Genomic DNA, 22,690 nt, shown 5'->3' with positions numbered 1-22,690 from the left:
AAAACAAGTTGAAAAAAAGCAAATGAAATGTATGAAACTAACACAATTTAAAACTACAAATAAATAAAACAAAACAATAAATTGAGCATACCATATGTATTTTGCTCTAAAAATGTATTTTTTTTTTGTTAAATCTCATGACCACATTGTATAACTCTTGGGCGCCTCCTCTTATATTTACCATTGAATTCAATTTTAACATGTTTTGAAAGAAAAACTACACATTTAATGTCAGCATTTGGAGCATCTATGCTGACCAATAAAAACAGACAGAAAGTGAACATACATATTAATTCCAGTGTTTAATGAGGACAAACTAAATCGCAGTAGGTAATAAACTTCACATACTGCATGAAAAAAAAAGATGCTCGGTCAAACTAAGCTCAAAGGCTGAGCTACCATACCCAGAATGTGAAATGAAACCACATGCACTATAATCATCTGTTCTCACGTGACACCCGCGAGTGAAATAAAGATCAGCAGATAAGGAATGCGATCACCAGTGCGCTATTGTGATTAGCAAGTACAACATTGTTGGACAGCAGTTCGACATCTTACTTTCAATGTGCCGACATTTAATACTCACGTTACTTTTACAATTGTCAAAAAACTCACAAACTAAACATACAATAAATTCATACTTACCCCTGATCTACAAATACAAAGGAGACACACAAAGAGATAATGACACATTTTGTACCTGACAAAGAAATGTGTCATTTTACACAATAACATGTTTATGCCTGTTAGGTTTGTTTTTACCATGACATGTCCAGTTGTGTCTGCCCCGACGCACAAATGGATCGCGTTAGTTTATATAATCCATGTTTGAGAGTAGTTCTTGTTTCCAGGTTAGGTTGCACCAGCGGGAAGAGCTACTTTATCCCAGTTTCACAGGAAGACAAACTCGTCACTGTTTCGTCTGTTATTGACCCGGGCGGGCTTACCGGGGGGCAGTATGTGTGGCGCGGGACTAGCAGTGAGGTAACTGCTATGCGCCTCTAGTCCATAATCCTGACTTTGGCCTTCCACGAATGTGAAGATTGGATACTTCTCACTTGAGGATGACAGGGCCTGCAAGGACAAAGAAAAACAAAGAAGTGTTAACACAAAAGTTCATTGGTGTTCTGTCACGGCAATAATGCTACGTGCAGAACTCGATTGTTGAAGGCTGTTTTGCTATCTTTGCAATAGTGGGTAAAAAGATGGTGGAAGCTGATCTTCAATCATAAATACGCAATCAGATTGGAATGTGAAAGTCCAACTGCTGGCCAGGCCAGACGGAGGAATAAATTAGATTAACAGATACAAAAACCGGATTACTGTAAATTAATTAACATTCCCAGTACTCTTAGTAATTCGCAAAATCTAAATTTGTCAATGAAAGTTAAGTCAGGTCAATATTTTTGGCTAAAGCTGGATAAAATGTTGGCTGTAAATAGTCAAAGACTTTTTCTGTCAGAAATTTTCAGAATTACAAAACTTACCAGATCAACAGCAGAACATAAAGATTCAAAGTCTTTCTTGTTCCTGGCATAAAAGCCGATGGTACAACTGGGATCCATTCGAGTGAAGGGCATCTTTTTGGGAGAACTACAGTGGAAAGACTAAATGAGGGAACAAAAAAAAAAGATAAAATAGATCAAAATGTGCCACGCAGTCCGTGATTAAACATTTTATCTTCATTGATCAATCTTGTAACAAGTGTGAAAGTCACATTGGTCTCTGTAGGATGGGATCACAAGAGCGGAAATCCAAATCCAGACACACCAAAAGCAAACTGCACTGGGAGGCAAAGGCTTTATTAAACTGACCTCAAGTGGGAAGTTGACTTCACTGATGTCAACCACAGGTTGGCAGTAGTGAGGGTCCAAATACAGCAGCTGCTCATCTGGATTGGGCACAGACATACTCACTATTGAGTTACTATGCCAATAAAAGCTGTTAAACAGCATTAGTTTCCAGAATCCTGCTTCCCGATTGGCATTTAAATATTGATCCTAATGCTAATAAAGTGTGTTTCTGTGTAAATGTTTAATGTGACTCAACACAAGGTTAGCAAGATGACAAAGTGGAAGCCTGGGTAGGGACACTGTTTTGGTACCATTCATTATTTTGCCATATATAATTTTGATCTATATACAATGGAAAAAATAGGCACAACTAGAGCCAACAGCTTGGTCCATCATAGACAAGATGTAACAGCTGCTCATTAAATGGTACATTGATCTTGGACACTTCAAACGTGTGGCGCAGTAATATGCTTCAATTGGGGCCTCCTTTTGGTGCTGATGGGATGGGAGCTGTCACTCACAACTCGGTACTGAAACAACCAACCCGCCCCCGAGCCAACCATAAAGTGTATAGAATCAGTTTAAAAAAACTCATGCAATAAGATACAGTTAAAATAAAGACCTTTTTGGCCAGTGTAAGGAAGAAACTGTCTCACCTTGAAAGCCGATAAAGTAGAGTGAGTGTTTTGGTTTCCCTCCAATGATTCCGATACAACATTCCAGCTTTAGGATGTTCTGGAAATAAAAAAATCAGTATTAATATTAAATTTGACTGCATCGTATCTAAGGTGTTTTTTTTAAATAGTGAATGTTTACAAATCTATTAATGCTTCTGTTTTTAATGGTGCCTCAAAGGCTATTATGAAAGCACTAATGTGAAGTTTCAAAATGGTTTAATGATTACCACGGTTAAGTGTTTAACACACAAAAACTAAATCACACCTTGACACATTCAATGTAGGAAGGATTAAGCGCATCCCCGCCTAGGCGGACAGGAACCAGGATGATTACAGACTTCCAGGCTTGGTTGTCTGGTTCTGGAGTAGTGTGACTGATGGATGATCCACACAGATGTGCGACATCCTCCTTGTACACTAAATAAGATTAATGATGGAAAAAAAATGCATCAAGTAAGACACATTCATGTAAGTTTTCATTAGGTCATGAGAAATGTCACCTGTGCAATCCTGGGCCACATACACAGCCAGATTTTGAATAACAGTAGTTTTGGCTACAGCTTTCCTACAAAACACACAAAAAACCCATATTGACATCCAATTTTCACTCCATCTTTTGGAAACAGCTGAGACTTACCGTAATATGTGTGCCACTATGGACGGGCCGTACCAATCCCCAGCCTTCTTTCCAGAACTCCTGCCAATTGCCACCAACTGGTGCACCCCAAAAGGTGTTGGCGGTTGATCTCCAAACCATGAGAGTAGTTTGTGGTGGATGGGCTCGGCTTGTCGATCCCGTGAGGGCTCAAACTTCTTCTTCTGAGCGCAACTAGGCATCGCATTACTTGGTGGCACCTTCTCGGGGATGTTGCATCCTCGGGGGGAGCCAAAAGAAGGAATGGGGACGCCACCCACACGCACCGGTGAGCGTACTCGCAACACTTCAAAGTCCACATCTGTAAATTGTTGAGCATCTGGCCAGGTCCAGTCTACACAACAGAAAAAGAGGTTTGTAGACAGGTGTCTCTAGTGTTGCAAAATGGACTGGGACACAAACCTCTGGGCATCAGATGTACCAGAAGGGCCTGAGCTAGCATCATCTGGCCACTGCGCAACATGCAGCCCCATCCACAGTCCGTGGTCAAATTGGAGCCCTCCAACTGAGGGAAATCCCGCCTGTAGGTCAGCCACAGCTTGGACACGAACGCCAGGCGGAAGCGTTCTACTTGGTCTGAGACACAAGGGGTGAAAAAGGAAGAAGGTGAGAGTGCAAACAGAAATTATGTCTCATTTTTCTAAAAATGTGATGACTATCATGACAGCCGAAACACGCTTTTGCATCTGTGGAATGCTTTTGATCTGATGGGAAAGCGCTCGTTTTCAGAATTCACATGCGCGAGCATATGTATAATAGAACATTTTTGAAAAAGGCACCAAGGTTCTTAAAGAACACCGCAATAGCATGAGTTCGTTCCCTTCCTTTTCCTTAATCACCTTTTTTCTAATTGGTTATTTATTTATTCATCAATTCTTTCATGCCTTTAAGTATATACTGTTAAGATCTCTTTTGCCTCTAAATGACATTGTCTTGTGTTTGAGTTGTTGCACTTTGTTGCAGTTGAATTCAATGGAATAGCTTTGTCATTATATAAGTATAATAGGATTTAAAGCTTCACTATAAAGTTGCTTCTAAAGTGCAATATAAATAATAATGAGTTGATTATACATTCATTTCTGATTTTGGCTTACATTCTAAACAAGGCAGTATCCTGAAAAGGATATCCGATCTCGTAAACTAAACGTAAACTGTGCTTCTGCAGTTTTATTTCCCCATATTATTTTGGGCGTTCTTTTGGTTCTATTTTCTTGTCATATTATGTCACGTGACAAAGCCTCTAGTGACTAAGGCTGTCATTTCCGGACAGGCATTCAATGCCTCTAAATCCCAGTGGGTGTGCCTTTTATTCATTTCTTTCTGTGTGGATTTTGGACGGTCTGCATATTTTTGTGTTTAACTAATTGTCAATAATTTTGAATGCTAGTATGGATAGTTTATCAGCATGATTGGCTGGCGACCATATTATATATATTTTTTTAAATCATGGCTTTCTGTAGCATGTTCAGTTACCTTCACTGTTGAGCAGATAGGAGTGACCCAGAACATTGACTGGTGAAACCTTATTGAAGGTGGTCTTGGATTTCACAGTCCATCCTGAACAAAAAAAGAAAGAGGTGCACACAGTTTTGCATTGTGCACGTACTATACTATATCAGATACAATTTTTGACAAACCATATTTAACGTTGTTCCACGCTGTCATTAATTTGGCTTTGAGTTTATCTAGCTCCTCGGGCTCTCCACTGGCTTCTTTACCGGGATCTGGACTCTGAGGAGGCATGTGCCCAAAGCTGCCCTGATGCCCCGGTGAATCCTGCCTCCGGCCCTCCGCCATCTCATCGTGCATTGCGCCGCCCGCGTAATGCAACGCGTTAGGGGAAACAGAGTTCATGGCCGAGAGCGGTCAGAGCTGGACTCTGGAGTGCTTCATTGTGACACAGAACAACTGAGAGGTAGAAAACCCAAAGCGGGTTGAAAGAAGTGTTAACTATTGACCCCTTGTACAAGACATACATCAACCAAGAGGGCGTTAAAGGTGAGGCAACAGTATTTGAAGTATAACATTCTATAGATTTTATTTCATGACATATCGTTTTTAATTTAAAGTTTTACAGTTGTATTGACCATTTAACAAAATATAGACATAAATTCAACTATAGTGAGTTCTGTCATTCTGAAATTAGTTGAATTTTCCTCTAACTACAGTTAGCGCGTATTGGGTGACTTTTGTTCTCGTTAGTTGCACATGAATATAAAATGACTTTATCGCTACAAGTAGGTACAACACAACAATTGAGGTGTGTGTGTGTGTGTGTGTGTGTGTGTGTGTGTGTGTGTGTGTGTGTGTGTGTGTGTGTGTGTGTGTGTGTGTGTGTGTGTGTGTGTGTGTGTGTGTGTGTGTGTGTGCTGGTGGGGTGGGGTTATGACAAATCACATGAGCATACTATTGTAGTACTGTTATTACTGACACTCTGAGGAAAATGTATGAATGTGTGCTTAATCAAATGCAATCTCCAAGCATGTGCCTCGGACCCACAACATTAAGCAACAATGGGAACTCTGTATAGTCGCTGTGACTTCCTCTACCCAACAAGGAACATCAAATAAAGTAGTATTGAAAGACACCACGAGACTTTCATTTGACTCAAGATAAAACTATTCCGGACCAAACTGACGATAATGTTTAATCTTCATCAATTCCCACACAAATCTACTACTAATTTAATAGTGATTGCGACATTTTAGCAATGACATGATCTGGACAGGGAATTATTATGGTATCAGGAAACAGTAGACATTAACAATCGACTCATTTAACCTTAACACAAATTGACACACAAACAAAATCAGCTTATTTTAACTTGACTAGGTTGGTCCATACCTGTTAAACTTTTCCATTTGTAGTATGTAGGCTCATTTTGGTCATTTTCTTCCTCACTCACAGACTATTTGGTTGATATGCTAAAACCAGCCGACATTAGCATTAGCGAAGTCAATGTAAACCGGCTAACGATCAAGCCGGAACCACCGTTTTCTCACTATTTTTTACCCCAAAAAAACAGATTCTATGAATATTGTACTTGTTCGTCTATTGTATAACAAATGACTTCAGCGATGCAAAGGAAACTTGACAAAACAACGATAACACGATTTTTTTTCAGTCCTCACTTCCTGACAGCTCTCCTTGGTATAATGCGATTGGCCGACGCAGATTCCGTGTGAGGTGATTGGACGAATCTCATGCCCGCCTTCTATTGGTCATCTGGATTGACGTACCATGAATGATGGTGTAACCATGGAAACGCTGCTGTCACTGCTCAGTGGAAGTGTTCCCTATTGTAAAGATGTTCTCTGTTTTGGAGTTTATGAATTAATGAATCTTTTGTCAACTGAAAAAAAAAATGTGAATGAACAACACTATATTTTAACATCGAGTCGTATTACAAAATAATTTTACCTGAACTGGAATGTTATTATCTTGAGACAACTTGCCTGCCATTGAAAAATATACTGACCTAATTACAAAAAGTCTAATTAATCCAGTTTAACATTGCGTATAATTTTATCAGTTAAATTAGTGATTTTTTGCACTTTTTTTCTATTTAGTGGAAGCCTGCACATCACACCCAGAGTCCCTATTAATTACTTCATCCTACAAGACGTTTTTGTTTCATCACTGTACTTAGTGCAATTAAATTAGAATTAATTTTCTAAGAATAAGAAAAAAAATCAAATTTGTAAAATTCACTGTTAAAATGAATCTATTCATATGAGCACAAATAGCATTCATGACTGTGAAATGTGCTGACTGCATAACACATCATAACAATATTGCAAAATCAGGAACAACTCTCCACATTTTATTCCACTCACTGCACTTCAGGTGTCTATCACAAACAAAATAAAAATCAAAGTACAAATAAATACAGTATCAGTGAACAGCCAAAAGTGGAATGTTTTCTAGTAAATCATCAAACTCAGGAATGTAATATTTCCTCAGAGTAACGCACATCCATTTCCCCCCCAATAAAGTGCATTGAAATAACTCTGCAGTTTCAAATGTGTAACACTAGTGTAAACACTAACATGTTGAAAGGCCTGAAAGTGGAAATAAAAGCAGTAAATCATGACAGTTGGCTTTATTAATATTTTTACGCTGGGACTGAAATTATATGAACATATAAAATTCAGATCTGTACAGTATATTTAATATAAATGTTTTCCATCAGTCCTAAAATGTTATGTATTTTTTTAATACAGCCTGCAGCTACCAAACTTCTGTTTTGTACCACATGAGAGGTCCTTCATTTTATTTAATCGCAGTTATTGCACATTTCATTGATTGATGTTAAAACCACTGGGGGTCAGTGCAGCACTATTCCACACCAAACTGTATGAACTGCATGAACCCATCATGTAATGCATTTTCTTCCCAGACAGAAGGGGAAATTTGTAAGTAAACAATGAAATCCCCAAATTAAAAGTGAACCAAAATCAATTAATAAAGGACACACAGTGCATTTGGATGACGGCCCAGTAATTTTCCTTCATGTGTCCTCCATTCCATCCTTTAGTTGTCTAACCAAATGCTGTTGTTTAGAGCAAATGAAATATTTTCATTCAGCCATTTGAACATATGTTTTTGCCTGTTTTGAAAATAATCAAATTTGAGCAGTTGAGTGGTAATCAAAAATGCAATACACAACCAAAGTTAGATGATTTAGTCCTACTGCCACGCGCACAGTTTGCATAATTTACACTGACTAGCTACTGTTATGATTTACATGGAGATGAATGCAATCAATGCTCTGATTGACATTAAACACTATATAGCAACATGAATATTTTGGCTACCTTACATCACAATATCTTTTATTACATACGTATAACCAACCCTATTACTTGATACACTTCCGACCCTTTTATTACCCATTGAGCCCTTTTAGAAAAAAAAAAAGCATTTAATTATGCTACATACACAACTGCCAGCATGCTTTCTCCTTTTTTGGGCACAAATGAATTCGTTTTTTGTGCATGTGCTCATGTTCTGTTTGTGTATTTGTGTATTGAGGAAGAACACACTAATGTTAGACCAGATGTCCCAAACTGAATCGCTTCCACTCTTTGCCAAGCATGTTTTGTATGTCATCATTTCATGATATCACACTGCACTGATGCAACTTTGTTGTTTATTAGACATGTTTTGAGTCATTCTGGTTAAATTCAAAAGGCCACATTGAATGAATAATAAAATTAAGAGTTGTGCCATTGCTAGTATCAGAATTTCTAACTTTCGTGAGCACATACTGGCAATTCTTTTTACTTAGAGTGAGTGAGAACATCTTTTTAACTGCACTGGAGGAACCTTCATTAACAATTTGAAAAAAAAACGAATGTAATTCATTTGCCAAATATGTAATAATGGACAAAATGTAAATACAAGAATTAGAATTTCCAAGTTTTCTGTGTTCTAGTTATTGTTTATATGCAAAATGAATGTCACGAAATGGCTGCGCCAGTCAATTCTTTTTGTTAAAACATTTGTGTGATTTGTTCACTTAAATGCAAGCAACCATCTTTTACTCTTTTACATAAGGTCATGTATACGAGGCGTCGCCTGTCCCTTGTAGTATACTTAAGATGGGATATATTGGAAATATTACATATGCCAAACAAAAGCTGTGAAACAATTCTAGAGCAATTAAAAAATACATTAAATTTGGACTCAGTTTAAAATCTATATTGTACACTAACTATATGAACAATCCCATTTGATTACATCAGTCTCAAGAAAACCCTGCCTTGACACATACTCACATTGGCCCAATTTTACCATAGATTTTGACATGGTTTGGCAGAGGGAGGTACTTTAGCATGTTTGAGCACATTACAGATTGTCTATTGTGAACGTGCCCTCAAACACAAGCATACGCCATTTGTTTGTTTTCGGCAGGAGCCACAAAGCTAATACAATGGGTTGACCTATTGTTTCATTTCCTTTCGTTTGTCATTGCTGAATCAACTGTGTTGAGCGCTGTGCGTACTCTTTGGCTTTATTTCAGGGAAATACATTTCATAGAGCATGGGGCTTTGGGATTAATATACATCAATATCAGCTGCTGACATGGCTGCCTCCAGTGGCAAAGCGAGTGTATGTGCATGAGTGGGAAGGCTTCAATCATAGGGGAGGGAGAAGGGCGGCAGTGGTCTTCCTGCGAGGAGGAGATAAGCGCTGAGCCTGAGCGCCGTCACTGCCAGAACCATCAATATAGGCCCAATCTCACGCAAGCGTGCACGCACGCGAGACGTGACACCCTCTGACAGCGCCATCCGCTGGGCCAAAACAAACTGTCACATGGAGAATAAACAAGTGCAATCATGGCTTGGCGGATCTGACGCATCTTATATGATGCAAAGGAGTAACCGTACCATAGTTTACAACCAAACCGAGTCACTGAATTTGGTCTTTTGGATGACTAATGCACTTTTCCATCGTCTTATGCCTACTTTACATATAGAGTACATACCATAAGACATGCATCCACGTGGACTCACACATAAATATCTGATAAAGTGTTCCACCATACATTAAGAATCTTCTTATTAAAATAATCAAAAGTTAATGCACCTTTTATAGTGGATTTTGCCATCCTGGTTGAGAAAGTAGAATCAGTCAATGATTGGAATTAATAAATAAGATTTGATAAGATCTAAAATTGGAATGTACAACGTTTTAAGTGCTTGACTTGTGTTGCATTGTTCCTCTGGTGAAGGCAGTTAGGTTTGTGGTTTCAGTTCCGCTAAGGGATCACATTTTGGTTGGTGTGTCTTCTCCGCGGATGAACTGGCGGGATTATGCGTCACCGCGGCCGCCGGTCCACGACCACCCGCTGCTAGGTCAGATCTTCCCACTGTGGCTGCCTGCTTGTCATCTGCCGCCTTAGTCTGCTGCTCTTTGCTCCTGGAGCCCTCCTGCGAGCCCAGCTTGATTGGACCCAGCACGTTCTTGGCCACGGTAGTCAGTTGGCTGACGAAGCTCGTCTTGTCACCGGGGGAGACGGGCCGCGACTTACACAGTGACGGTCCGCACAGAGAGGGCGTGACCGCGGTCGGGGAAGGTGAGGGAGAAGGCGAATGCTCCTCCAGAACCTCCAGGCGACATTTGTCGTCCCAGTCCAGGGTTCCGCGATAGCAGTTGACGGGCCCCAGACCCTGTCTGACTTTGCCAAGACTCAATGGCGGACCGTGTGGGGGGACTGCAGGTGCAAGAATCCGAGTGGGCAATTTAGGGCTCTTGGAGCTCAGATCCGAAGTTCTTGAGTCACCACTGTCGGATTTTCTCAAGCAGTCCCCCACCGCTGACGGTTTAAAGGCTTTCCGCAAAGTGAGAGGACTTCCCATCAGTACAGTGTTGACGATTTTGTCAGTTGTAGCAGCAGAGTTTTTGCGCACACAAGGACTGTTATGAGTTTCTCCCTCCCGCTTTGGTTCCCTTCCACCTTCTGCAGAGTGCTCTTGAGGCGATTTACAACCAAAAAGCAAACTTTTGGCCGCCTTGAGGTCTAGTTGTTTGGGAGTTGGCCGCTGGATAATCTTCTCAGAGCCCTTGTGTGCATCTAGACCTTCTGCTGTTTTGCTACCATTACTGGTAGCCGTAGTTTCTCCGGGGTTCGCTCTTGAACTCGAAGGCTCTGTTTGTTGCCTTCTTGCTAAGGACATCTGGAGTGCCGCCGCTTCAACCCGGCTCAGTCTCTCCAGGACCGACTCGGCTCCGGTTTCCCTCTCTCTCTCCCTTCCCCTCTCCTTTTCCTCCCTATCTCTGCCGGCGAGCAACGTCTCCCTGCTGAGCGGTGACTCTTGCCTGCCTAATCTCCTCACGGGCTTCAGTACGCGAGTCTCTGAGGCTGTAGAGGACGAGGAGCTCGGCAAGGGTGGGGGATTAGGAGGCAAACTCTCCCCATCTGTTTCCAACAGACTCTGGAGGCCCAATTCGCACAGGAAGGCGTCCTTGCGGTATTCGGAATGCTGGACTTCAAGGCTGTGCTTCCTCAACGGACCACCGAGTCCTCCTGTTGAACTGGACTGCGTCAAAGGCGAGCCCAGCTTCTCCGCCGACTGAACGCGTTTCAGTAAGGGCGAGCGCGGGGGCTCTGCGCTCTTCGGTCTGGGACGAACCACTGGGGGAGAAGAGTGGAGCTTGACGGGGAAGGACTGAGTGGTGTTGGAGCTTCCCACGGTGTGGCCCGGTAATGGAGGAGGTGAGGACTGGGTAGGAGAGGGAGTATGGGCCAGAGGGGATAAGGGAATGTTTCCGGCAGACTTGCAACGGGCGGAGCGGTACTGGCGATGGAGTTTCGGGGAGAGGCCGTGGAGGGAACTAGGCCTCATGTGCTGGGAAGGAGCAGGGGAGTTTGGGGTGCTGGATGCTGGAGAGCTGCTTTGAGATGAAGCACCTATTGGAAGAAAATGTGAGGAGGATTAGTAATGCAAGAACATTGATAGTGAATGATGATGCTTTCTTACTACCATATTTTGCAGACTACAAGTTGCACTTTTTTATTGTTTTTTCTCTGCACCTGTGGCTTATACTCAGGTGATACATATTTAGATATTTTTTTTTTTACTGTTCCTGTGACTTATATAGTTTACAGAGTTCAGAAGTTTAGAGTTGAGAAGAATTAAGACGTTGGGGAATTTGGCTTTAGAAACAGACCTTGGTAAACAAGTTGTGTTGTTTAGGCTATACTAGTGACTTCATGGAGGAGTTTGGTGGCAATTTTTCAACTAAACGGAGTGTTTCCATAGTTAATAAAAAATGGATAGGTGAATTTGCAAATGGGGAAGTCGAGGGATCACCGTGTTCTAAAAACGTACCCAGGTATGACGGCTCAGCCGAGGAACGATGCCCCTGAGTAGGAGATCGGGCGGAGAGGTTGTGAGTTGGTGACCCGGGAAGACTTTCGCTGGAGGACAGCGAGCGATTCAAGGAGGACAAACTGCGGCTGGTGTGGAGCAGATTGGACTGCTTTGTGATCTTTCGGAACAGAGAACTCCGCTTCTTACTGCGCCATGGATGGAGAGTACAGGATTAACCACACATTTACTTGCCAACGAAGCATAATGCTTCAGATTCAATACTGGACATTCAAGAATCTTGTGGCTGGAACCATTTAGTTTTATAAGTGAAATTTACTATAGAATAACAAAGAAGACGTGGGACACCATCATGCATGTCTGTAATGTACTATATTATTAAAGTTATAAAGCTGTGGCACACACCTGTCCTGGCCCTCTTTGGCCATGGTCCGCTTGTGTCTTCGGGCCATCTTACACTTATAACTTGCCTTGCGGGCAGGGCCCACTTTAATGGAGGTGTTCTCGAATGGCGTGGTTGTCACTGTCACCTTGTTGCCACTCTATGTGGATTACAACCAGTACATTATTTATAAAGTGATAAATGGCTTCAAGATATGAATCACAAGAACAATAACAGCTCTTTGATATACGCAAATTTGCATCTAAGAGGATTGAGAAAATGCAATCAACATCAATTGTAATTAAAAAAAAGAAGTCATTCCCACCTTGAGTATAAGTTCGACTACCTCAGTGTGGACCAGACCATGGACCGGCTCACCATTCACATGAGTGATGAGATCACCTGCACACACACCAGCTTCTTGGGCAGGACCACCTTCCTCTACATGCTGAAAAGAATAAGAATGAAGACACATCAATTACTAAAATTCTCAGTTTAATAATATTTTAGGGCTGGTTTGTAGTGGTATAAGTTGTCAACAGAATTAGATATTATAAAGGGCAAACCTGATTATTCCAGGGGTGAGTTTATGTATTGAAAACAGACATATGTGCCTGATAATTTATACATGTTATAATAGGAATGTGATAAACACTTTAGTTTTGTATTAAAATAACGACTATTTCCTTGCCCGATACAAATGATAAAGTCTCAACTGTTTTTGTGGGGATCAATTAAAAATAGTTTCTTCAAATACACAAAAGCATAGTAAAGCTCTATAAAAAAAATTGTTAATTTTTTGGAAAAAAGGGCATTCGAATGGATGTTTATCACTGGCGGCGAATTAATGACATAATTAACGACAACATAATGCACAGCATGTCTATTTAGTTATTTATATATTTATTTATATGTTTATTTATTTATTAACTTATTTATTACCTATGTATTTACGTCTAAAATGTATTTTCCTGTCTGTATTCTCGCCTCACTTAAGTTATCAAATCTAATCTAATTATTAAACAATAGAGTGGATTGCTGAACTTGGATTCCACAAGGAGTCAAAAACATGGCACAATCTAAGCAGGGAATACCAATTTCTCACCCAGACTATATGATGGACACTGTAGATATCGCTGTCTCCAATGTACACCCTAATAGCCCTGAGGGTGAAGCCGTATTTCTTGCCCGAGCGATGGATGGTGATGGGCGAGCGCAGCACACTGACAGCCGGGAAGAAGTCCCGACTGGGCGAAGAGTCCCGGGAAGAGGGATTGGAGGAGAATGAGTGGGGGGACATGGGGCTAGCCAACGGGGAGAAGCCACCATGCTGGTCCACTAGACATGACATAGAGGAAGCGTTAGATAAATGATGTTTCTACTGCCATAAAAAGGGGAAGAACACTCATTGTTATGCCAGTCACTATATATTATTGGCATATTATTCACGACTAATGGGCTCTTATATAGTACATAAATTGGGAATCACATTAACAGAAAGAGTCTAAAATGTAAACAGGGTTATAACACCCTTCCCCTCTCAATTGCAAATAATCAAATCTTAACATATTTAGAATTTTAAATGAGATATCAGATACTTTTTGCTAAAATGTTACTTTATTTCTATGTGCTTTATTTTTCATAGACTTGTGGGGCGGATTATGTGCATGGTAAATGTAGATATCTTTTTATTTATCAAACTTAAAACCCTGACCAACAATCTGCAAGACAAATAAAGAAACCCAACAAACACACACTTAATTTTTCTCCTATCATTCTCACCAGATGGTATGATGACAGACAGGGCTGTGGCCGAGGCGGATTTGATGACCTTATTTCCAGCTCTGGAGTTCCGTTTCTCTCCATCTCCAGACAAATGTGAGTGACGTGTCCTCCGAAGGACCAGGTCATTGGTGGCCCGTGCCCCGAGAGGGTCATAAAGCGGTGTCATCACATCCCGACTGACTGCTCCGGGAACTGGACCTAACGTGTTAATGCTCACAACTCCAGGTGTATCTCCTTGTTTGGGGGACTTGTCTGTGAAAAATGACATTGACATGTGTTATAGAATCTAGGCTAAAGTTGATAATGAAGTCAGTCTAGCACACACCTGCCCCGTTGATCTCTTTGAAACTGTTCCTCGCCTCCCAGTGATGCGTTAATGGAATACAGGTTCCATCAAGAGAAGTTCCCCGGACTCTGACAGGGGCTGGCCTTGTCGAAAACTCAGGTTCACCCTCAATGGGGGAAGCAAAACGATGTGTGTCCATCAACGCAGAAAATCGGCGGCGTGCACCTAATGGCGGACTAGCGTCGCCTTCCATGTAGAGCGACTCTGAGCACGAAAGGCGTTTCCTACGGAGAACACCATGAAAAGATCACACTTTGACAGCATTTACCAATTTTATTTGAATTAATTTGCTTTAAAATATTGAATTGTAGGTCACATTGAATGCTAAAAACTAATTTATGACTTGTTTGTTGATCATTTGACAAATATTTAGCAACACAGTATATTTCCTAATGGAGTATTCAAGTCACTTAAAGGACATTAAAAAAAACAATGTGAGAAAATGTGACCTTACAAAAACAATAATTTCTTTATTGCATAAATTCAATAGAAATTCAATGAATTTCCTCAAAATTCATGAACAGGCGTCATGACAATATCACATTCTTTTCAAATCAAATGCCTTGACTATTTTATTTCCATGTAATACTGCTGTACAACCATATTTGTCAGAATACAATATTGTATGTGATTTGTGTTCATATGGCCCTCACTCCGCATTATTACAATTATTCATTTTTTTTCATTTAGACAAAATATGTAGTAAAATGCCTAGATTGGCCTCCAGTGTTAGAGATGTTAGCTATGAATCAGATAAATGCCACGTAAAAAAGAAAATCCAATATGTAAAGTAATAAATATGCCACCTTATCACTGTGTTCAATCTTGTTTGATTTCACAATGTATGAATGATTCATTTAATTTGACTGTGAAAGACTTATATTTGGACTGAAATGGAGTTATAAGATCTAATAACTCAGTCAGTTGCATATGTATGCTTATCTTTAATGCTTTAATGGTTATAGAACCAGCAGGTATCTAAAATGTGACAAGCACATCCATAGTGGCGCTTCAGAATTACGCTGAACAACTCCAGGGATCGTCTTGAATATTTCATGTCGTCGGGTTAAAAATGGAAACCCTGCGGTGATGAGAAACCTCTTAAATTTTCTATTCAACCCTATTGGGACCGAATAGGGGCAAGAAGAAATGTCTGCATTCAAGCATGAAGGAAGCACTCGTAGTTGTCTGGATAAAAGCTACCCATAATCATTATTTTAAGAAGCATACTGTAGATTTTAATGAGACAAGTAGAGAGATTTGGGTTAATCAACATACCTTAATAAAAAAAAAAGACCAAATCAAGATTGGACTGGGCTCCAGTTGCAAGTCTAAGTTAGGTCACTCGCAATTTTTACTTCAACATATTGTCAAATTGCATGTCAGTGAAAAAGAAAGTGATACAATGCTTTTGCTTGACTTACATTTCAGGAGATCCGGTCCTCCAACCTTTGTCCCTCATACTGAAGCTTCCCAGGCTTTCTCTTTTGGTCACCTTGTCCTCCCTTGAGCCTCTGTGCTCCCGACGTGGCACAGAGGTGGAAACTTTCTGCTCCAGTTGAGAGAGATGCTCCATGCTGCTGTACACCTGCAGAAACACAAAGGCAAGAGTTAGGACATATGGACAACAGATTTTTGGAATATAATATCATGTGCATGTTAATGGGAGGGCAAGAGTCTGGACAGAATAAAATATTCATAACACTTTATGGACTTCTTTCTGGAAATGTTATTCTTAAGAGAAATTAACTATATAGGTCAAGATAACACTGTTTTTCTTCATCAAGATTCTTGTGATTCTGTAAGCAAAGTTGAATGTGTAAAATTGTCTTATTTTTTGTATTTTTTTTATTATTATATGGTAGTCTTTTTAAGTGTTTCAATTATAATCGATGAAGGACACAACATACAAATGTGTATGCTTTTCTTGTATCTTTAATAAAATACAAGCGCATTCAAATAGTCTTTATTTATTAACTCTGCCGTTATGCAAAACCTATGAAAAGTGGAGGTTATGACATTAATTCTGTCTCTGTTTGTATGCCTGTATGTTTGTGTTCAAGATACAGAAAGGAATTAATAAAGGGATTTTTATCAGATTTGACGGATATGTTTGTAATATGAAATGCAACGGGTGATTAATTTTGTTTGTAATGAGGTCAAAGATCAGAAATGAAATTTATTTAACTTGATAACAAATTAGCCTATTGCACTCAAACTCCAGATGATGGAAAGAGAAAGAGTCAAAGGTCACATTAGTCAAAATTATGGACGACGCTTTAAATTTTGCTGCTTAGGACGAGGTCTATTCTTTCCGAGTGCTCTTCTGTTTAATTATTAGAATGCAAATCAAGTATCACAAACCATCAACCAACACAATAGGTTTTTGTTTCAAAATTAAACTTACAGAAGCTAAGGTTCCAATAAAAACAGGGTCCAAAATTGCAACTGCATGACAAAATTGACTAAAAATGTTCATTAAAACATTCATCCCAGCTGACTTCAGGCGAAAGGCAAGACTACATCCTAGACTGGTCGCCAGTCAGCCATCAGGCACACAGAGACACACACAATCATAGCACCACCACCAGGAATCGAACCTTACCCCGCCCACACTGAAATCAGGCGAGTGAACCATCAAGCGGCTCATTAAAACATTGCGTTTACAATATGTTAAAAGTAGATTCACCTGCCTTGGGTGCCTTGTATAACACAAAACTCATATTGAGTGTTGAAAAAAAGACTCATAAAACATGTGACTAATGAAGCCAGTGCTGAACAAGTAACTAAACATACACACTGCTTATTAGGTGTCGCAGAAGCGTGTGTGTGTGTGGGGGGGAGGAAAACAAGTGGAAAGAGTGAATAAAGACAAACTGGAAGGGACTTGTTCGGCTCACCATGGAAACAAGGAACAGCTGAGGACTCGGAAGCAAAGGGATGTCAAATGCTAAAATACACTTGTGAAACACTTGATTTACATAATCAGAGCTCACTTACCCATTTTGGCCTACGGGGTGCTAATAGGTCAATTGCTTCAATTAGTTTTATTACTGAATCGTTTATAGGGAAATCATTTCATTCATTGGTTGCCATTGATCTATTTTGGCTTAGAAGAGTGAGAGAGAGATCATTCACTTCTAAACCTTCCAGTCAAAATTAACTGGACATTTATAGGTGTCAACTTGACCATTTAGAGACAGAGCTTCTAGTTAAAAGAGTTAAAGTCTATGAAAAAAATATATCTACATATCAATCTAAAGAGTGGTATTGGGGGGAAATAAACAGTGTATCTTCATTTGTTATATTCCATAAATAACTCATTGTATTCCAAATATTAAAAAAATAGTGGTTAATAATAAACTATAACTGAGACCTTCTATCCACATCTTTTTGCCTAAATTAAAAAGATGAACATAAAGTTAAATGACTTTTCAAGTCATGAAGGCTATAATATCTACAGTTAAAATTTTAAATGAGCAAATATAGTCACTTTCCCTTTGAAGGGTTAAGTAAGAGTGTGAATTTAATAGTTGTGGGGATTGGAAAAAAATCATTCATTTTGCGTGCAGGTTATCCTCACATGGGTCATCAAGCCACATATTATGGTTGGAAAACTTTGTCCAGACCTTTTGCTAAGCTGACTTTAGCTTCAAGGGAAGGCAAATTACCATTCACTCATTCACACTCAGCATAATGGACTCCAAAAAACCCAACAAAACCATGATTTTGAAGTCACTAAATCTCTAGGCAAAACTTGTTTCCATTTACCTAGTTACAAGCAAGGCTCCATAAACAAAAAAGCCCTAGAATGATGGAATAGACACTTAGGTGAGTAAGTCTTATTTGAGACAAAGTACACACAGACACAACATTACACACTTGAGTCATCCACGCAAACAAATATGATTGAAATCTCCAAGTGTCTTTTCATCCAACACGGCTGGCATGAAAAGCAGCAAAAAAAAGAGAGTAAAACAAGAACAAAAGACGATGAAGATGTACAAACGATCTATTTACGAGGAAAATTGTGACAAATTGACTCAGTGAGTGATAAAAATGAAAAAACAATGAGGGGCATGAATATTAAGAGTGACCAAAGCACATGGTTTAGATCACAGTGGGACGCCATTTCTGTTTCGGTTCTCATTTAATTACCAAGAGTGGCTGAATGAGTGTGACAAGGTAGCAGTAACCCAGCTGGAAGGTGCATCATAATTAAAATAAGTGACTGACAGAACAAGCTCAGAGAGATAAATAGGGGAGAAGACAGAATTTTCTGACCTTGCTGAATCGAGGGGAGCAGGAGGAAAACTGTCTGATCTCCACCGGCTCGTCATCGTTGGTGTCATCTCCGTCGTACGTGTTGATGTGGTGGTAACGATCGGAACGTGCTAGCAGAGAAAGTACAAAATTATATGAGGTGTCATAACTTGAACGTTCTTTACTCGTGACAAAGTAACTGCATGTCCTATTAGAGATGTGGCGTACTATCAAAATAGCTGGTGTCTTCCTCCGACTCCAGGTGAGGTACAAACTCTGCTTTTTGTCGAAGCAAACTGTTCCAGTCCAGCTCGGTGAAGAATGGGTGCTCCTTTACTTCAAATGCTCCACCTAACAAACACGTGCGTACAAAGCCGTGAGTCATTGTGCACTGAGGAACTGGGTTTAAGGTGGAAGTGATTGTTAAGAAAAATAAAAATAAAACCTGTGCCAAGCCTTATTAGAGGGTTAGTTTGCAGCAGGCTGGAGATGAGGGCTTGGGCCTCCTCTGGTAAGGCATCGTCACCATCAGGCCAAACCATATCATCTGATGGGAAGTATGTTACAATTATTGAGGATTATTTAAAAAAAAAAAGGGAAATAACAAAGTAAAGTCATTTGACCCCTCCAACACCTTTTAAACAGGGTTTGTGTCACTTAATATTCATATTCATATATATATATATATATATATATATATATATATATATATATATATATATATATATATATATATATATATATATATATATATATATATATATATATATATATATATATATATATATATATATATATATATATATATATATATATATATATATATATATATATGCATTATTTTAATAATGTTGGATGCAATTTTGTTTAATATTTATTCATTATTAATATATTTAAATGTATTTAGTTATATTTATTTTATTTTGTATGCAAAACAATTTGCATTGAAAGTTCCCCTCATTAGATATACATCATACCATTTGACTTTTTGGCCACTAATTAAAAGTACATTGTACGGTTTTCACTTATCAATAGCTGTCAATGGGTGAATAAAGTTGGTTTAAATTATGTAAAAAAATATTCAGACATTTTTGTTCTATGGATAGGTGTGCAGAATGATTTAACTCATATCTCAAAACACATTACACTCCAAGTTTTTGTACTAGTGTTTAGACCTGAACTGTGTGTGACAGGAACTCCTACAGTAAAGTTTTATTTAATGTGTCTTTGTATTTTCCTAATCTTCTGTAATTAGTTTTTCTCACCAGTGATGACCTGTCCAAACAATTCTTCAGGAGTGTCTCCAAAGAAAGGCACACAACCCACAAGGAACTCATAGAGAATGATGCCCATGGCCCACCAATCTACCGGCTTGCCATAGCCCTGACGAAGAATCACCTCAGGGGCAATGTACTCCGGAGTACCGCACACCTGAAGAATAAGAAAGGTGGCAGAAGAAAAAAAAATGGAGAAAGAAAGAGCAAAAATAAGATCAATGAACAGCTTGAGTACAAAATCTGTCTTGTTAAATTCTTGTGCAGAAGGCAAACACAGTTGCCAGGAGGACTCATGCATCACACTGACTGATTGCAACGACTATCATTTATAAAGAGAATAAACAAAAGCTATAATGGGATTGCCACAAAGATGGAAAGCAAGAACGCTTCACTGGTTTAGGAAGCATGATTTTGTGAAGATGAATGATTTTGCGGGATGGCTCGGCAGGGTGGGATGTACGACTGCAGAAGATGAAATGATTCTTTGATTGCCATTTGCCCGTGCATCAATCAACCACAGCCAGCAACCATTCAAAGTCATTTCATCTCATTGTCCTGATGGGGAAGGAAAACTGAAGAGAAATACCTGTTTATCCAAGAACTCTCTGGCATCTTTCTCAATGTGTCCTTCATAAAGATTGGTGGTGAGGCTCATCAGGCCCATTTTGGACAAGCCAAAGTCTGTCAGCTTGATGTGGCCCATAGAGGTGATTAAAAGACTAAAATGGAAGATAGACAATAGCTTGTGTCACATAACAACCCTTCAATTCAGTGACTCACGTCTTTATATAGATTTGGACATATTACAGAAAGAACTAACTTATTAATAGCAATACTATTAGTATACAACAGAATACTACTACTAGAGTAGCACCGAGTAATCGGCAAGATTCATTTACTACTACCATGATTTTAAATGTTCTTAATATTCTTCTAACATTTTAAGCAGTAGATGACTTGCCACTCTTCCAAATTGGATTGTTTAGCCTTGGCAGTGGTTTGCAATCTATTGAGTGCCTTTTCAGTTTTCAAGTATTCAATCATGTCCAATTTCTTGTTTTGATTGACCATCTAAGCTGTTTTAGTCATTGTATGCTTGAGCTCATTCGATTACTTACTCGCACAAAATATTATTTCATTTGTTTGAAATCAAGCACTCCCATGTTCAGTCACAAACTTTAACTATCTAGGTAACGCATTTTAGAGAAGATTCTCATTTGCAATGACGACTTTTCTAATTAAAAGGGACATACTACAACTAGTAGAAATCTGAAAGGCGATTGCCCAAAGTATTTCAGTGTGAAAAAGGTGTTTTTTAGTCTTCTGATGAGAGATAATCACAAAAAAATATGTTCTTTTGAGCACACCATTTGGCGGAAAAGGTAATGTAATGTATACGCACGAGCGTAATTGAAAAGTGACAACCTTTTTTTAGTTACTATATCCATTGAATGTTTCAGGGTCTTTTTCGTTTCATTTTCTGAGAGACAGATTTAGATGACAATAGTTTCACCTCTTGGACGCTTTAGTTCTCATAGATTCTGATTTTTAAATGAATATTTCACAAATTATTAAGATCATGGGAGACTGACTTGTCTGGCTTTAAGTCTCTGTGAACAATGCCATAGTTGTGCAGGTACTCCAGGGCCAATACGGTCTCAGCAAAGTACATCCTGGCCAGTTCCAAAGGAAGAGCCCCAATGTTCTTCAACAAAGTAGCACAATCACCACCTGTACACATAGCGTACACAAGAGCACCATGCTCTGTTCATTGCACTTAATTGTCAGCCAATTTGACACTAAAAACACCAGGGAGAAAATTGATGTCGATGTTCCAAACTAAATTAGGACTAAATGTTAATTAAGAAGTAGCATTGCATTTCTAAATCTTACCCTCGACATACTCCAGCACCATGCACAAGTGTCTGCGTGTTTCAAAGGAACAAAACATGGAAACCACAAAGGGGTTCTCTGCAAAGGTGAGAATGTCCCTCTCCACAAAGGCCTGCTGGATTTGGTTCCTTAAAATCAGATTCTGTTTGTTTATCTTCTTCATGGCAAAGCGCTGCCGAGTCTCCCTGTGGCGCACTAAGTAGACAGCCCTGGGAACAACGAGAGATTGAGAAAGGACAAATGTTCAAACAAACAGTTTGGTTCATGCCCTACTCATATACTGTAGTCAAGTTCTTGGAGTGCTTTACCCGTAGGCGCCATTGCTAATGAGTTTGATGCTTTGAAAGTCTTCCTCGCTTGGTGGTTTGATGGCTCTCCCCTTACCCTGACCATGTATACAAGAAAAAACAGTGAATCAAAGTTGTTTATTTTAATTAAAAATAGGCAGTACTCTTAACTTATTATCAGGCAAGGAAGCAATTTGGTAATTATAAAGAAATACATATAATCACATATGCCACAATAAGAATACTACTGTACTTCATGAACAAATGTGTCCCATATAGCCCAAAATGGGATGTCCAAATAAATAATGTGGACGCTCCGTCTCAATTATATTTACATACAATTATTAATCATTATTGAATTCTTATTTTTTGGTATGAATTTAAAAAAAAACACGATTTAATACAATTGCAAATACAAAAATGTTCATGAAAACAAGGCTAATCACATAAAATATCAATGTTATCAAGTCTAAAGTTGAATATTATCAACAATTT

At 39.2% G+C, this 22,690-nt stretch overlaps 2 protein-coding genes across 5 annotated transcripts in view; both read right to left on the bottom strand.

Annotated features, from left to right (window-relative positions):
• Positions 1-283: 283 nt before the first annotated feature.
• atg4da (autophagy related 4D, cysteine peptidase a) lies at positions 284-6,298 on the bottom strand. Its single transcript, XM_077718231.1, has 11 exons — positions 5,970-6,298; positions 4,763-5,033; positions 4,599-4,682; positions 3,528-3,701; positions 3,108-3,459; positions 2,971-3,035; positions 2,736-2,887; positions 2,450-2,528; positions 1,815-1,891; positions 1,488-1,607; positions 284-1,074 (listed from the first exon to the last, which is right to left on the bottom strand). Exons 2-11 carry the CDS (start codon positions 4,977-4,979, stop codon positions 892-894), a joined length of 1,503 nt encoding a protein of 500 aa, XP_077574357.1. The 5' UTR covers positions 4,980-5,033; positions 5,970-6,298; the 3' UTR covers positions 284-891.
• Positions 6,299-6,927: 629 nt separating this feature from the next.
• mast1a (microtubule associated serine/threonine kinase 1a) overlaps positions 6,928-22,690 on the bottom strand; it is a 47,876-nt gene continuing 32,113 nt past the window's right edge. For all 4 annotated transcript variants that reach the window (XM_077718226.1, XM_077718227.1, XM_077718228.1 and 1 more), the window contains 16 exons: positions 22,217-22,293; positions 21,909-22,117; positions 21,608-21,746; positions 20,602-20,734; positions 20,004-20,169; positions 19,184-19,285; positions 18,967-19,089; positions 18,760-18,869; positions 15,900-16,063; positions 14,455-14,699; positions 14,127-14,381; positions 13,450-13,682; positions 12,670-12,792; positions 12,368-12,504; positions 11,963-12,150; positions 6,928-11,541 (listed from right to left, as the gene is read on the bottom strand). In XM_077718226.1, coding sequence (XP_077574352.1) covers positions 9,866-11,541; positions 11,963-12,150; positions 12,368-12,504; positions 12,670-12,792; positions 13,450-13,682; positions 14,127-14,381; positions 14,455-14,699; positions 15,900-16,063; positions 18,760-18,869; positions 18,967-19,089; positions 19,184-19,285; positions 20,004-20,169; positions 20,602-20,734; positions 21,608-21,746; positions 21,909-22,117; positions 22,217-22,293 — 4,080 coding nt within the window. In that variant the 3' untranslated portion in view covers positions 6,928-9,865. The remainder of the gene's footprint in view (positions 11,542-11,962; positions 12,151-12,367; positions 12,505-12,669; positions 12,793-13,449; positions 13,683-14,126; positions 14,382-14,454; positions 14,700-15,899; positions 16,064-18,759; positions 18,870-18,966; positions 19,090-19,183; positions 19,286-20,003; positions 20,170-20,601; positions 20,735-21,607; positions 21,747-21,908; positions 22,118-22,216; positions 22,294-22,690) is intronic.

Source organism: Stigmatopora nigra, chromosome 6 (genome assembly GCF_051989575.1).
Source record: "Stigmatopora nigra isolate UIUO_SnigA chromosome 6, RoL_Snig_1.1, whole genome shotgun sequence".
In the NCBI taxonomy this organism is placed as follows: Eukaryota; Metazoa; Chordata; class Actinopteri; order Syngnathiformes; family Syngnathidae; genus Stigmatopora; species Stigmatopora nigra.
This window is presented reverse-complemented; position numbering and strand designations above follow the sequence as displayed.

Bases quoted from the DNA above. Each gene is read 5' to 3' on its own strand.
- atg4da (XM_077718231.1), bottom strand. From the start codon at position 4,979: ATGAACTCTGTTTCCCCTAACGCGTTGCATTACGCGGGCGGCGCAATG. The intron at 3,702-4,598 runs GTAACTGAACAT...CTTGTGTCTCAG, and splicing joins CTATCTGCTCAACAGTGAAG to ACCAAGTAGAACGCTTCCGC. The intron at 1,892-2,449 runs GTGAGACAGTTT...TGCCCAATCCAG, and splicing joins CTACTTTATCGGCTTTCAAG to ATGAGCAGCTGCTGTATTTG.